Below are 14,282 nucleotides of genomic sequence, written 5' to 3'. Positions count from 1 at the left end.
AGTGCACATGAGCTCACACGTGTGCAGGGAGCAGCAGGTAACACTGGCCTTGCTTCTCTTGAGCCAAGTCCCCAAACAAAGAGCCTTGAGGAGGGCACATTCCAGAGCGAGGTGGATTTGCCAGGAATCTCCCCGCCCCGCACCCCCTCACCACTGTAGCCTGAGGTGGAGGGGGGACACAGGCTCCCCGGCAGTTAAACAACCTTGAGAACCCAACCTTCCCGAAAGCCGCCCCTCCCATGGGCCGGAGGCTGCCCTCTGCCAGGACACTCAGATGACTCAGAGTCAACAGCCTGGAAGAGCCCGGCTTCCGGAGGCTCCCCATCCTCCAGGGGCCCCAGGGTTTTCCTGGAAGGGCTCTGAGCGAGACCCTCCCCCAAGGTGTCCCTTCTTTTCCCCCTTCCCGGCTGGACCCGCACACCAGACGCCAGGCAGGCGGGACTCCTGTGCCCACTAGGGCCCCTGTGGTCCTATGAGATGAGCGGGGCTGAGCTTGGGGGGTGTGGCTGCAGACTGTGGGTTCATTTGGTGGAGAGGCCCCAAGTCGGCTCTGGGCAGTCACACCCACACCTTGCAGGGCCGACTGCAGGTACCTGGGGGGCCCAGGGTCACCAGCACGTCGGTGGGGGTGGTCACTTGCTCTTCTTCCCGGGTCTCTAGACTCCCCTGTCCAGGCGGTGGTGGCGTTGGCCTTCCTGTGGCATCTCCTGTAGGGGGCAGGGGAGACGGGGAGCAGGTGGGCACAGCCCCTTGGCCAGCCGCCTTCCCACCTGGGACAGTGCTCCCTCCAGGTTACTGGCAGTGGCCCTCACTCCTCTCTGCTGTGCCAACTCCAAGAGCAAGGGGTGGAGCCTAGGGCGGTCACCCCTCACCTCCTAGCCTCCTAGCCTCCTGAGGCCTGACCGGCCCCAAGTAGAGTCAGAGAATCTGAGAGCTCATCGGGTCTTAGAGCCCGTCCAGTCTCACGCTCCATTTCGCAGGCGAGGAGACTGAGCTTGCAGAAAGGGCCCCTTGTCCAGGGCCACCTGGCTTCCTGGACACAGAGCCAAAGCCGGTCTCCTGGTTCCCACGCCAGCGCTCTTCTCCTGTTTGCAAAGCACTTTACAATTCACAGAGCTCTGCCGGGAACATCCACATCTCGTCGGCCTTGGGAGGCAGCAGGGCAGGCGTTCGCATCCGTTTTATAGTGAGGAAGCGGGGGGCCAGCTTTCTGACCTCGGAACAGTGCCCTGTCCCCAACCCCGGCTCCTTAGGTGCATGGATCCCCCGGAAAGCACTCACATGTCACATTGTCACCCAGAACCCCATCTGATTTGAGCCCATGTATCAGCTCACATGTACTAACTCCACTACTGGATGAAGGTCTCTCCTTCCCTCCCTTCTCTGTGAGCTGGGCGCCAACAGGAGGAGGGACTCACCTGGGACCCAGGCAGGGACTTGGGTAACACTGGTTGTGACCTGCAGGGAAATAAGAGAATGTTTCTCTTGGTTCGGCTGTCACCCCCATGACTCACTCCCTTCTCCCAGGCTTCCCATCCAACTCACTCACTTTTCCTTCATTCCTGGTATTAAGTTCTTACTACCTGCTGGGCATTTTGCTAGGCACTTTATATCCACACCTTATTAATCTCAACTCTCCTATCATAGTAGGTTGTAATGATTAAATGTATGTCATGTGCCAGCTCCGTGTCATCTCAGCAAGTTTCATATCCATGCTGTGATCTCAGAGACAGGAGCAGAAGCTCCAGGGGTTAACTAGCCTACCCAGTGTCACAGGGCCAGTGTGGTGACGCGGGATCCGGCCACACCTGCTGTCCCTCCCCGCAGCCCACGGGCAGAGGTAGATAAGCCATGGGGAACCGGGAGGAGGACGCTCAGTTCTTACAGGGGACTGCTGGGCACAGGGAAGGGGGTGGGATCCCCGTTTCCCAGTGAAGTGGTTTGAGGCTATCCACAGCTCTGCCTCTACTTCCCCACGAACCACTCACAGAGGAGACCTTGAGGTTTAAGCAAATCAAGCTCAGAAAATGCCAAATCTGAAATTCATCTAGAACCAGTTCTAGACCTCATCTGCTTGAGTGACAGCCAGAACTAACAGGACACGTGCCTACTTCCTTTCTGAAGGGGGCCCCAGACCAGCCCAAGTGAAAAAGCTTCGAAGCTACTTGATAAACAGTAACTATTATTACTTCCTTTAGGATAAAACCGGGTCCTTGGATCCACCCTCCACTCCAGCCTCTCTCCAAGTAAAATCCTACATATACTCCGTCCTTCTCCCTTTCCTCCCCCATAGGACCCTGCCCCATGGCCTTGGCGGCTACCAGGTCCCCCTCTGCCACACTTGCCCAATTCCCTGGTGAGAAGACCCACTCACCTGGCCAGCCTGAGAGTCACCTAGGAAGGAAAGGTGAGAACATGAGCTCAGGGAGGGTAGTCTGGCCGCTTCTCCCCTCCACCCACGGCCAGGGCTGGTTCCACCTGTGACCTCCTGACCTTGTCCCCAGAGGTCAGCAGTGGAGAGAGCTCAGACTCTTATGCCTGCCTCTGCCCCTCCCGCCCCACTGGGACTGGCCACTACAGACCCCAGCATCCCAGATCTGGAGGGTCTACAAGGTGTGTCACTTGGTGAGAGGAAGCCTCCTAGTTTCCTCCCAGGCCTCCTGTGATGGGAGTCCCACCACACCTGGGCCAGTCCACCCTGTGGTCCTAGCTGTAACCCTCCTGCCTCCCAAGCCTGCCGGTCACACCAGGTCACTCTGCCCCACCCCCTCACCAGGGGAACAGTTCTAGGAGGAGAGGAGTTGCTCCTCCCTTAGGCAGGGTCTCGGGTCCAGTTCCCATGATGACTAGGGCTCTGTCCTGACTCCCCTCTCTCCTGGAGGAATTTTGGCCATCACATAGCTCTCCTGGTCCTACTATGACCTTGGCCTCCTGCACTCTGTGTTACCAGTAACTTGGGCATGCCTTCTGCCTGGTTTCCCAGGGCACCTGCCAGGGGTGCCTCAAGCCCAGTCTCCTCCCAGCCCCTTGCCTCCTGGGCCCAAGGCAGTTGAGCTGGAGTTCGTGCTCTGACTCTGAGGCTAGGGTTGGGGATTGAGAGCACCCACACTCCCCAGGATCCACCCGCCAGCTCTTCAGGCCTTGAAGCCAGCACCAGCCTCAGAAGCTGCATGGCCAGGGGCAGGGGATGGGAAGACTGAGGAGCTGGGGTGGGGGCTGCTGTTGACCCCTCCCACCTCCACCAGCAACTCCCTGGGATGTGGGCACCTCTTGAGCCCACAGGGGAGAGGAAGTGGGTGAGGCCTCATGCCAGGCCAGGAGAGCAGGGTCCCAGCGCTGGGTGCTGCTGCTCCAAAGTCCCTTTCCTAAGACTCCAGAGATGGATGCCAGGCACCCAGGATAATCTCCCAGTGGCTCTTTGAGGTGCTGCAATCCAAGGGGAAGGGGAACCCCCCATGCATCTCCCCCAACCCAGATACCCTTGTCAGGAATGGTCCCGGCCTCCAGCCAGGTGCTGGTGGCCGCCCGGAGTGGCTGCCTCTCCACTGGTCTGGACAGGGTCCCACTGGTCTTCTGCCCTTGCTCCCTCGAGGGCCTGGCCAGTTCCTCCTCCTCGGCTTTCCTCATGGTCAGGCGGATGTCTGAGCTCGAGTAGGTGTAGCCATGGCCGGCGGGGCAGATCTCCCTGAAGGCCTCTACAAGGTCAATGGTCAGAGACTCACTGAAGATGCTGTTCCTGCAGGGACCCAGGGCCCTCCCTCCCCTCCCTCCCCTCCCTTGGGGAGATGAGGCTACTGCGGCAGCAAGGAGGGAGGGGCCCCATGTTGGTTAAGGAGTTGAGCAGGAAGGAAGAGTAGGGTCTTCTGGCTTAAGGTTAGGTTCAGGTGGGGGAAAATGGCGACTGTTTATAGGAAGCTTGAGACGGGAGGACAGGGGGTTACCTGTGCCAGGCAGGGGGCATTTCTCACACTTGCTGCCCCATGCTTTGCCCACTCGGCTGCAGCAGCATATCTGCTTGGTGATCCTCTGGGTCAGAGGCAGGGTGCAGGTGCCTGGCCCCAGGGACCGGTAGCACAGCCCCTGCTGCATGGAGACAGCCTTGTCCGCTGAAACAGACATAGCAAGTGGGGATGGGCCGGTGGCCAGGGGGAGGGGAAAGCAGAGGCAAGAGGGCAGAGGATGGAGGAGTGGCTGGCCGTGCCCTCGGATCGGCCTGGCCTGCGTCACAGTCTGGGAGTTTGGGGCCCTGAAAACGCTCACAAGAATGTTAGGAAGAATAGCTGTAGTGGAATGCTTCAGCACCTCCTCATGTTCCCTGTTGCAGGGGACCCTGACTCCTGCCCACACGGAGAACCTGTTTACAAGTGCTGAGTTACAAGTGTTCACCAACGCCCAACATGGCCCGGGGTTGAGTGGGGAGCAGTGTGCTCTGAGGGCCACAGTCTCCTTGGGGAGATGAGAGGAGGTAAGGACCAAAGGCCTGATGGGGAGCTTTCAGGGCAGGGACATTGTCATCTTTGGAATCAGGCACCCTGCACAGCGTCTGATGGATTGATGGATGGCTAGATCCATGAATCAATCCGGTGGGCCACATTGAGGGTGAGCTAGGCTGGGTTTCAATAATAACAATGGCACTACCATTGTTCCCTTGCTTGTGCTTTAAAAAAAAAAAATATATATATATATATATATATATATATATATATATATATATATATATATATATATTATTGACTTCAGAGAGGAAGGGAGAGGGAGAGAGAGAGAAACATAAATGATCAGAGAGAATCATTGATCAGCCACCTCCTGCACACCCCTCACTGGGGATCGAGCCCATAATCTAGGCATGTGCCCTGACCGACAATCAAACCATGACCTCCTGGTTCATAGGTTGATACCCAACCACTGAGCCACACCGGCCAGGCTCCTTGATTATACTTTCATGGTAAATATTATAGACTATTCTCTTATAAATTACCTCAAAGGAAGATGAGGAGCCATGCCTCATTGGAAGACACTGAAATCTTCAGAGGGACAGGTGAGGGGAAAGGGTGGGGTGAAGAGGGCAACACTCAAAGTTGAGGAATTGATGATTCTGAGAGTCCTGGTCAGGACTCTGCAGCCCAAGTTCAACTCCCTGCCCCACCATGAGCTACATGACCTCCTGGGTCTTATCTCCTTCATACTAAGGGCGATGGGTGGTGGATGCGTGTATTTCTGCCTGTCCCTCATACTCTGGTAACAGCATCCTGGTGTTCCTGTGGGATCCACCCTTTATTCCCTCAGTCTTGGTCCCCCACTTCCTGGTTGAAGGAGTACAGTCCATATCCCTCTCACAGTGATTGAATCAGGGATGGGCACTTGATAAGTAGGCCCATGATGTTAATTAGCTTTGGGACTTTTCCTGGATTATTAGAAAAGAGATGCTTTTTATGTTCCTATTTGTTGTTGTTGTTGAGTTTCACGGGTGGGAGGTTATAGGCCTAGAGCAGCCGTGGGCAAACTACGGCCCGCGGGCCGGATCCAGCCCGTTTGAAATGAATAAAACTATTGAAAAAAAAGACCGTACCCTTTTATGTAATGATGTTTACTTTGAATTTATATTAGTTCACACAAACACTCCATCCATGCTTTTGTTCCGGCCCTCCGGTCCAGTTTAAGAGCCCATTGTGGCCTTCGAGTCAAAAAGTTTGCCCACCCCTGGCCTAGAGTGTCTGGTGGGTACCTTTGAAGGAATAAGAAACCAAACCCGAAGGAAGAGAGCAAGAGCCATCCTAATGACACTGCGGGTGCCTGGATCCAGCCAGGCCTGAGGCACCCCTACCTCGGGACCCCCTAGTCGTGTGGCCCAATGAATTATTTTTGCTCACAGTGGTTTGAGTTGGGTTTCTGTACACATGTCAGTTATTAGCCCGCTCATGAGCCATGGTCTCCAGGTTCAGTCTCTGCCTCCAGCAGCCACTTCCCTGGGGCTACCGTAGGGAAGGGCTTGGTCCCTTCGAGGTGACACAGCTGGCAACATCAGGAGGCTGCCCAGCCCAGAGGGCCCTTGTAGCTGTTCTACTAGCCCTGGTCAGGTGCCAGGAAGGAGGGCAAAGCGCAGAAATGACGGGAAGAGGAACTTAGTGCCTCCCCCTGCCCCACTTCATGGATATGGGTCATCAGAGGCGGCTGGATGGGGTAACACTAAGGAGGGGAGAGAGAGAACACTCAAGGGCCATCTCTGCTCCCTGCATTAAGGCTCTCTTTTTGGCACGAATATGTCACCTCCGACATTAAATGCACCTGCCTAATAAAAGTGCGGTGGGGTGGGTGGGGAGGAGAAGAACTGCATCTCCTCAAGGCCTTGGTTGCCTGTCTCTGTCACCAGGAGGTCTTCTGAGAGTGGCCTGACATATCCTCCCCACCCCGGGCCCCTCACTCCCTGGGTGTCCCCTCTCAAGGCTTTGACTGTCTCCTCTCCCTGCGGAGACACACTGAGCTGAGTAACTCCCTTCACACGGGCACTCCCTCTGGGTGGCGCTGGAGTCGTGTTCATTCTGTGGTCTCCTCCGACCTAGTGCCTGCCGCTTGCAGACTGAGGGCTTAGCCAGCGATAGGGAGCTCTGCTGAGCCGGGTGGCCGACCTGACCCGGGCTGTCACTTGGCAGAGGCCAGTCAGTACTGGTTTTACTCAGCTCTGGTCAGGCCTCCCTGCCCCAGGAAAGCCCCGTCCGGACCGTGGCGTCAGCTCTGCCATCTGAGAGGGATTGTCAGCCTGGGCCTCGCCCCGCTGGAAACCACAGAGGTCACTGGAAACAGCTGCCCGGGTGCACACGCACGCACGCACGCACGCACGCACGGACACGATGCCAATAGGACTCGTGACACATACGTGTTCACAGATGCAGAGACACATGTGGAACCAAGGGGACCACAGGGTTGTGGAAAGGCCTGGGGCTGGCAGCAGGGGCATTCATGCTGCAGACAGGCCCCTCTGAAAGGTCTGCTGCTAAGCTCAGGCGCCGAAGAGGCAGCCTCTGCTCAGCCAGAGGCAACACACCTCCCCCAAAGTAAATGAGGCCAAAGACGGAACAGGAGTAGAAAATCCCGAACTGCAAAGTCCCAAGAAATGCCTAAAGCCGAAGTGAAGTAGCAGCTGTCTGTCCCGCAGGAGGGGACGGACCCGTTTTGTATGCTGGGCCCAATTCCAGGTTGGGTAGCAGCCGCTGGGCCGTGGGAAGGGGCCTGGGGAGAACTTCTGCTCTGGGCCTGGCCTGTGAACCCCAAGGGTTCCATCTCGCCGCCCAGTGTCCCCGCCCCCGTTCCCCACCCGCACTCACACACGCAGCGGCTCCTCGAGGGATCCAGCATGAGGCCGGGCTTGCAGGTGCACAGGTAACTGCCCCTGGTGTTCACGCACTCCGAGTCCCTGCACAGGCCCAGGGTCAGGCACTCGTTGATATCTGCAGGGTTGGAGGAGATGACCATGGACCCGCCCCATGAGGCCTGATGGAGGGAAGGGCTGGGGCAGAGATCTTCAAATACTTTCTCCAAGGAAAGGGACAACAATAAGAGAGCTGCCCTTTATTAAGTTGCTCCCTCCCTCTGTGCCTCACTTTCCCATCTGTAAAATGGGGTTAATAAGAGTAACTACCAGATAGTCTCCAATAGGAGGACAAAACAAACTAAAAATGGCAAATCACTTGGCCCTGTAGCTGGTATTAATGATCATAATATTAAGAGCTGATGTTTACTGAGCGCCTCTTCTGTGCCTGGTGCTTTACATGTGGCACCTCATTTAATTTCACAAACAATTTCAACCAAACAGGTCCACATGTCCTCATTTTATAGGTGGGGAAACGGACGCTCTGGGAATAACTTGCCCAAATCCACTCAGCTAGTACGTGACATGCTGGGATGCCAACAGGGGACGCGGGTAAGGGGACAGCTGGGGTTGGAGGGTGGAGACGGGGCTTCCCAGTCCCTCCTGTTCAGCCTGCCTTGAGAGGCCCAGAAGCAGCTCCCAGGCCCAAGGCTGGGGAACAGGCACGCAGGGAGCTGCAGGATGGAGGTACCGACCAGGGGGAGGAGGCAGGTGCTGTGCAATCGTTTAGGTGTCTGTCTCCACCTGGGGCAGCAGCCATGTCTAAGCCACCCCTGTGTACTAGCACCTGGCACAATGTATGCAGCTCAGAGTGACACCCCAAAATTACCCCGAGGGAGTAGGAGAGAAGGATGGAGAGAGAGCGGAGGTGGCATACGTGGGTGCAGAGTTGCGGGGGGGTCCCTTCGCCGACATGGAGACCACCACCACAGACTCAGGAAGGGGGAGGTTTCAGGGGCAGGGCCTCTGGGGGAGGGCCCCTGAGCACCCTGTACCCCGGGGCTCAGTGGCTGGAGAGCAGAGATTCTGGATATAAACTCACCTTCCCGGGCTGGGAAAGCACTGCACACATTTAGGGATGAACAGCCTTACCGCACCCTCCAAGAGCAAAACTACAGACATCTCTCCCCACCGCTGTCCCCCAGGCCCTCCGCCCACTGCCCCTGAGGGAGGCGGACCCTGGGCTGGGCTGGGCTGGGTCAGACGTCTGCCCTTGTGCCTGGTGCAAGCCCCCTTTCTTATCGACAGGCCAGAAATCGCCTCTGGGGCCTGGCACCCCACAGGCAGGTAGCCCTGCCACCCTGGGGCGTCCTCAGGCTCCACCCCCCCGAGGCAGCCTCCAGGGGGAAGGCACCTAGGAGGCCACCGGGGTCGAGCCCTGGTCTCTCACCCAGCTTCACCCAAAGTAGCCAGATAGACGGCGGTATGTCCAAGGCAGCCTCCCCTTTGGGAAGCTTAGTTCCCTGCTGACCTCCACCAGCCCCAGAAGCCTCTCATGGCTGAAAGGCCCACTCCTGTCACACCCACTGCCAGGCTCACAGCTGACAGGGCTCCTCACTCAGAGCCTGAGCTGCCGAGTGGCAGCTGCCTCCTTGGTGAAGCCTCTGGACCCCTCAGTCCCGGTCCCACGGCCCACCCCACTGGGATCCCCTGCAGAAGCCACAGCTGAGCCCCCCTCCCACCCTCTGTCCCAAGGTGCCCCTGGGCCTGGCTGCTCAGGCGCTTTCTTTTTCTTTTTTTTAAATTTTTTTTTCATTGCTTAAAGTATTACAAAGGGTATTACATATGTGTCCATTCCCCGCCCCCCCCCGCCCCCCCGCCTTAGACAGTCCCCTAGCCTCCCCTATCTCCCAGTGTCCTATGTCCATTGGTTATGCTTATATGCATGCATACAAGTCCTTTGGTTGATCTCATACCCCCCTACCTCCTGCCCCCCAACCCTCCCCGGCCTTCCCGCTGCAGTTTGACAATCTGTTTGAGGCAGCTCTGCCTCTGTATCTATTATTGTTCAAAAGTTTATAATGGTCTCTATTGTCCATGAATGAGTGAGATCATGTGGTATTTTTCCTTTATTGACTGGCTTATTTCACTTAGCATAATGCTCTCCAGTTCCATCCATGCTGTTGCAAATGGTAAGAGTTCCTTCCTTTTTAGAGCAGCATAGTATTCCATCGTGTAGATGTACCTCAGGCGCTTTCTAATGCAGAGCACCTTGGGCCTCAGCTGGCCTTACAGAGCCGGTCATCCAGACCAGTCCAGCAAGGCCAGTCTCCTCTCCTCCATCTGTGCCTCCTCCCTCCCTACTCTCCACCCCCCCGCCCCCCCCCCCCCCCGGCTGTGGGTTGAGGCAGGCGAAGCCCTGAAGGTGCTTGTTGGGCAACGTGCACAGGTCTCTGCTAACTCAGGCGGACCTGGTCTCCCACCCTGGAGTCCAAAGTCTTCCCATCCAGGGAGGTCAGCCCGGGAGGCGAGTGGATGTTGGGGAAGTGGGGTGGCACCCTCAGATATGGCATCACACATTCCATAGAGGCACCTGGCCCAGGTCCGGGAGACGGCGGGTGGAGATGGGGAGGGAGGGATGGGCTTGGCTGCAGGTCCTTTCTCAGGGTGACCGATCCCATCCCCTGACTCCTTAGGCCTCTGGAACCTGCAAACCCCAAAGCTTCCCCAAGCTGGGGTCTAGAGCTCCCCAGGGGAGACCACGCAGGCAGCGTCCACCGACGATGCAGGGTGGGTAGAGGTGTTCCTGCATCCTCAGGCCTCCAGCACTTCCCTTCCCCGAGCCCAGCCGTGGCCCTGGTCATCCTTACCTTGGCAGTGAGTGAGGTTGAGTCTCTTGTACCCCTGGGGACACTCCAGCTGGCCATTTTCAATCACTGGAGAGGCTGAGGAGTGAAGGTACAGACAGGTCTCAGTGAGGGTCCTTGGGTTCCTTTGTCACCCACGCTGGGAGGTGGGGTGCAGTCTGGGTGTCCAGCTGTGTCTCCTTAGCTGAAATCCCTGCCCTGGCTCCCACCAGGCTACTCCCTGTCCACCTTGCTCTTCATAAAAACGATACTAAGTCACTATATATTTTGCATATGATTCTATTACATACCATTTATATTACTCTATCAATGTAATACAATATCACATATGATTGAACACGTTTGTCACTTTTTTAAAAACTTTTTGTTTTGAAGTAATTCTAGGTTTGCAGGAAGTTGCAAAAAAAAAATAGTCCCTGAGGCTCCATCACCCAGTTTCTCCTAATGAGTACATCTTACATAATTATAGTTGTTCTACTGATGTTTTAAAAAATATTTCTTATTGATTTTTAGAGAGAGAAGAAGGAAGAGGGAGGAGAGAGAGAGAGAGAGAAACATCGATGTGAGAGAGAAACATTGATCGGCTGCCTCCTGCATGCCCCCTACCAGGAAACGAATCCAAAATCCAGGCATATACCCTGACCGGGAATCGAACCAACAACCTTTCAGTGCACGGGACAACACCCAACCAACCGAGCCACACCAGCCAGGGCTGTTGTACTATTTTTTAAACATCTGGATACAATTCACACCCTGGCTAAGATCGGTCTATTTTGATACTTGGTTTAGCTGACAAAGTATCCTAGATCAAGAGGGAAGAAACTCATTAGTGATTGCACTTATACAACCATGACATTTATTTTTCACTCACATTTACCAATCATGCGATGCCGTTGAAATCTGGCTAGTAAAATTCCATCTGCCCGTAGGGAGGGCAGTTACTTGTTCTTACAAATTAAATTCTAAGTTAGAAAATTCCAGCTTTCAAGTTTTTCAAGTGTGCAAATGGAGATGGTTTACAGCATCCCATAATAAGGAAATAATTTGCAGTGTTTCGGTGTTGGTACATCTCCTGCCTTGATTTCACAACATTCCCTTTTACTTTATAGAGAAATTTAAAACTTTTTAATTAAAAAAACACACACAGGGAAAAGTCTCCATTACTTTGGAGGGACAGACTAGTATGTCGACCTTGCTGAAAAGATCTAGCAGGGAGCATACTACTGACAGCCATCTGTCATCACAGAAAAAGGCAGCAAATATAGAATATCCATATTTTCGTGTTTTTTTTAAACAAAGAGTAGCTCATCTTTAAGTCTTACACTTCCTCTGCCAAGAAAGACATAGCCAGCAGTTCTCAAAGGGCTCGAGGGACTTTCACAGACACCATTCCAACACAAAGTTCCATAAAGATACCATCGGACTTCGAAGGTCTTGTTTTGTAAAGCTGACTGCGTGATGACTTCCCATAGCAATTTGTCTCCTGGCTTTGACTTGTTTGCAGCAATAGCTGGCCCATGAAGTCTGCAGTGGAGGCATTTTACATCCAGTCCTCTCCATCACTGTCACCTTACTAGTCACAACATCAGTGGGTAAACTTCCAGAGCTGTTTAGTAAAGCTTATTTTTATTCAAAAAGTCACTGTCGAGATTATATATCCTCTGGTTCATCCTTTCTTTAATGGCTTACAAAAGGATAGTTCTTGCCCTGGCCGGGTGGCTCTATTGGTTGGAGTGTCATCCCATGTACCAAAAGGTTGTGGGTTCAATTCCTGGTCAGGGCACATACCCAGGTGTGGGTTCAATCCTCAGTTGGGGCACATACCAGAGACAACCAATCTATGTTTCTCTCTTCTCTCTCTCTCTCTCTCTCTCTCTCTCTCTCTCTCTCTCTCTCTCTCTCTCTCAAAAATCAGTAGACATATTCTCTGGTGAGGATAAAAAAAAGATAGTTTTTTATATATTTTATTATGGAAATGGATCCTTGCAAATACCAAGAGACGGATATACCTGTACAGCAAAGTTTGAACGGCTCGTTTTTGTAATCAAGACAGTTTGACTCCTGTCATTAGCTGCTATCTCTGGGCACGTTATACACTCAAGGCTAGGTCAGAAGGACAATGTCTATAACTAAAGCGCCATGGCCTTCATCATCATTTGGAGCCCGGGCTCCACTTGGGGAGGGCTGCTGGTTAAAACTAGATGACATAATTGAACACCCGTGGGCGGAGCATTGCTGTATGTTGTGTGTTGTGATGTGCCAGGCAAACACGAGTGCACCACCCTTCCTGGGGACCCCACTCTTCCCTGCACTGTGTGTGCCAAACATGACCGCTGACCGTCTGATATACGGATCAAGTGAGGACATAAATGAGTAAAGCTTCGTTCTTTAAGATAAAAAGGATGTGGATATAAGTTGTAATATTTGTGCCTGCTGTGGAAGGTCTTGCTCAGGGTTTGCATGTTGCTCCACCGTGGGGGCTAGGCTCAGCCTAAAGCGCTTGAGCTGTGTGACTCATAGTGAGCAGGGAGGGCAGGTATCACCATCCCGGACACCCACACCTGGCACCCGCCCCAGGCACGCTTCTCGAGTGCTCCCAACACACACAGGTCTTCCCTTGTCATAGATTTAACATGATAGGCTGTTTGCTTGCCTATCTCCCCCCATAAAGCGTAAGATCCATGAGGACAAGGTCCTTATCTTCTTCGTTGTTGCTATGTCTCTGGAGCCGAGCGCAGCAGATGGGACAGCATGGCACTCAATCAACGTGGAATGAATAATCATAGCAAACACCAAAACAGCGCTCATAGGGGCCGGGCCCTGTTATGAAGGCTGTTCACATATTAACTTATTTAATCCTCATAACAGCTCTGGAGGCCCTTACTATCATTATCCCCATTTTACAGATGAGCAAACTGAGGCACAGAGGGGTTAGGAAACATGCCCTCCGTCACCCAGCAGGTGGCTGGAGCTGGGATTATGATCCCTGGCATCTGCCTCCAGAGGATAAATTCTGAACCATTCCTCTCTACTGCCTCCAAATAAATAAATGATTGACTGCGTGGCAAGCCTTAGGAGGTGCCTAAGCTGAGAATCCTGGGGTCTGGAGGTCACAGGAAGGTGCCTGCTAGCAGGAAGAGTATCGCCCTTTCTGGGAACCCTCCCTCTTCCTTTACCCCTTCTCCCCTCCTTTTTTTTCTTCTTTTTTTACAAGGGATCAAAAAGGAGGAGGTCAGAGGAACTAATCAGATGCTGGGCAAATGCTCCACAATGTATATCACCAAAGGGCTCTGCAGGATCAAGAAAGGAATGGTGAAGACCCTGTGCTGCCTCATGGCCTCTCAGCTCAAGGACCAGAGAGTAAACAGAGAGGGATTTGTGAGGTCTGGACAGAGAGAGAGAGAGAGAGTGCCTGCTAACGCGTGATTTCCACGGAGACACTTGGAAGCTGCAGGTGACCTTGCATTTGGGACTCTTAGACCCAAGGAGGCCAAAGCAGCTCCTGAGGGGTCGGCTGCGATCACCCTGAACTCCAAGGAGTCTGAACATCACAAAATGCCCGGATCATGTAGGGCAGACATATGTGAGGAGACCAGGACATGTGGGCCTGAACTCAGGTCTTCAGGCCTCTGACCCGGGCCCTGTCCGTTCACTGCCACACCTCGGCCTGGGTACACACCGGGAAGGAAGCAGAGGCCCGCTGGCTGCAGCCTGCCCCTGCCCTGAGAGTTCTCCCCTTGGCTGCTGGGACCCCCAGGAAGGCCTCAGCAAGAGCAAACAATGGCTGGAGACAGTTTTGGCCCTGACCCCATGACAGAGCTCAGGGAGGAGGAGGTGGAGACACAAGTCTGGCCACGGGGTAGTTTACCAGCCATGCCGATCTCAGCTGTGATGACAGATGGCCTGCCATACACCCCTCTGCCCAGAGAACACACACACACACACACACACACACACACACACACACACACACACACCAGATGAGGCAGATGAGGCTGAGCTCGACGTGTAAGGGCACATGATCAGGCTGGAGCTGAAACCCCCAATTTGTAAACCTCAGGCAGGTAAGCTGGAGAGAAACTTCCACATCCCCGAGTGGGTGAAAGAGG

General features: G+C 54.3%; 1 protein-coding gene across 1 annotated transcript in view; it reads right to left on the bottom strand.

Annotated features, from left to right (window-relative positions):
- LTBP2 (latent transforming growth factor beta binding protein 2) overlaps positions 1–14,282 on the bottom strand; it is a 95,027-nt gene that overhangs the window by 26,014 nt on the left and 54,731 nt on the right. The window contains 7 exon segments of the mRNA XM_059690572.1: positions 594–707; positions 1,419–1,458; positions 2,375–2,394; positions 3,480–3,695; positions 3,942–4,106; positions 7,323–7,445; positions 10,177–10,251. Coding sequence (XP_059546555.1) covers positions 594–707; positions 1,419–1,458; positions 2,375–2,394; positions 3,480–3,695; positions 3,942–4,106; positions 7,323–7,445; positions 10,177–10,251 — 753 coding nt within the window.

This window comes from Myotis daubentonii, chromosome 1 (assembly GCF_963259705.1).
Source record: "Myotis daubentonii chromosome 1, mMyoDau2.1, whole genome shotgun sequence".
NCBI classification, from domain to species: domain Eukaryota; kingdom Metazoa; phylum Chordata; class Mammalia; order Chiroptera; family Vespertilionidae; genus Myotis; species Myotis daubentonii.
The sequence above is the reverse complement of the archived record's forward strand: the minus strand, read 5'-3'. Positions and strand labels throughout refer to the sequence as shown.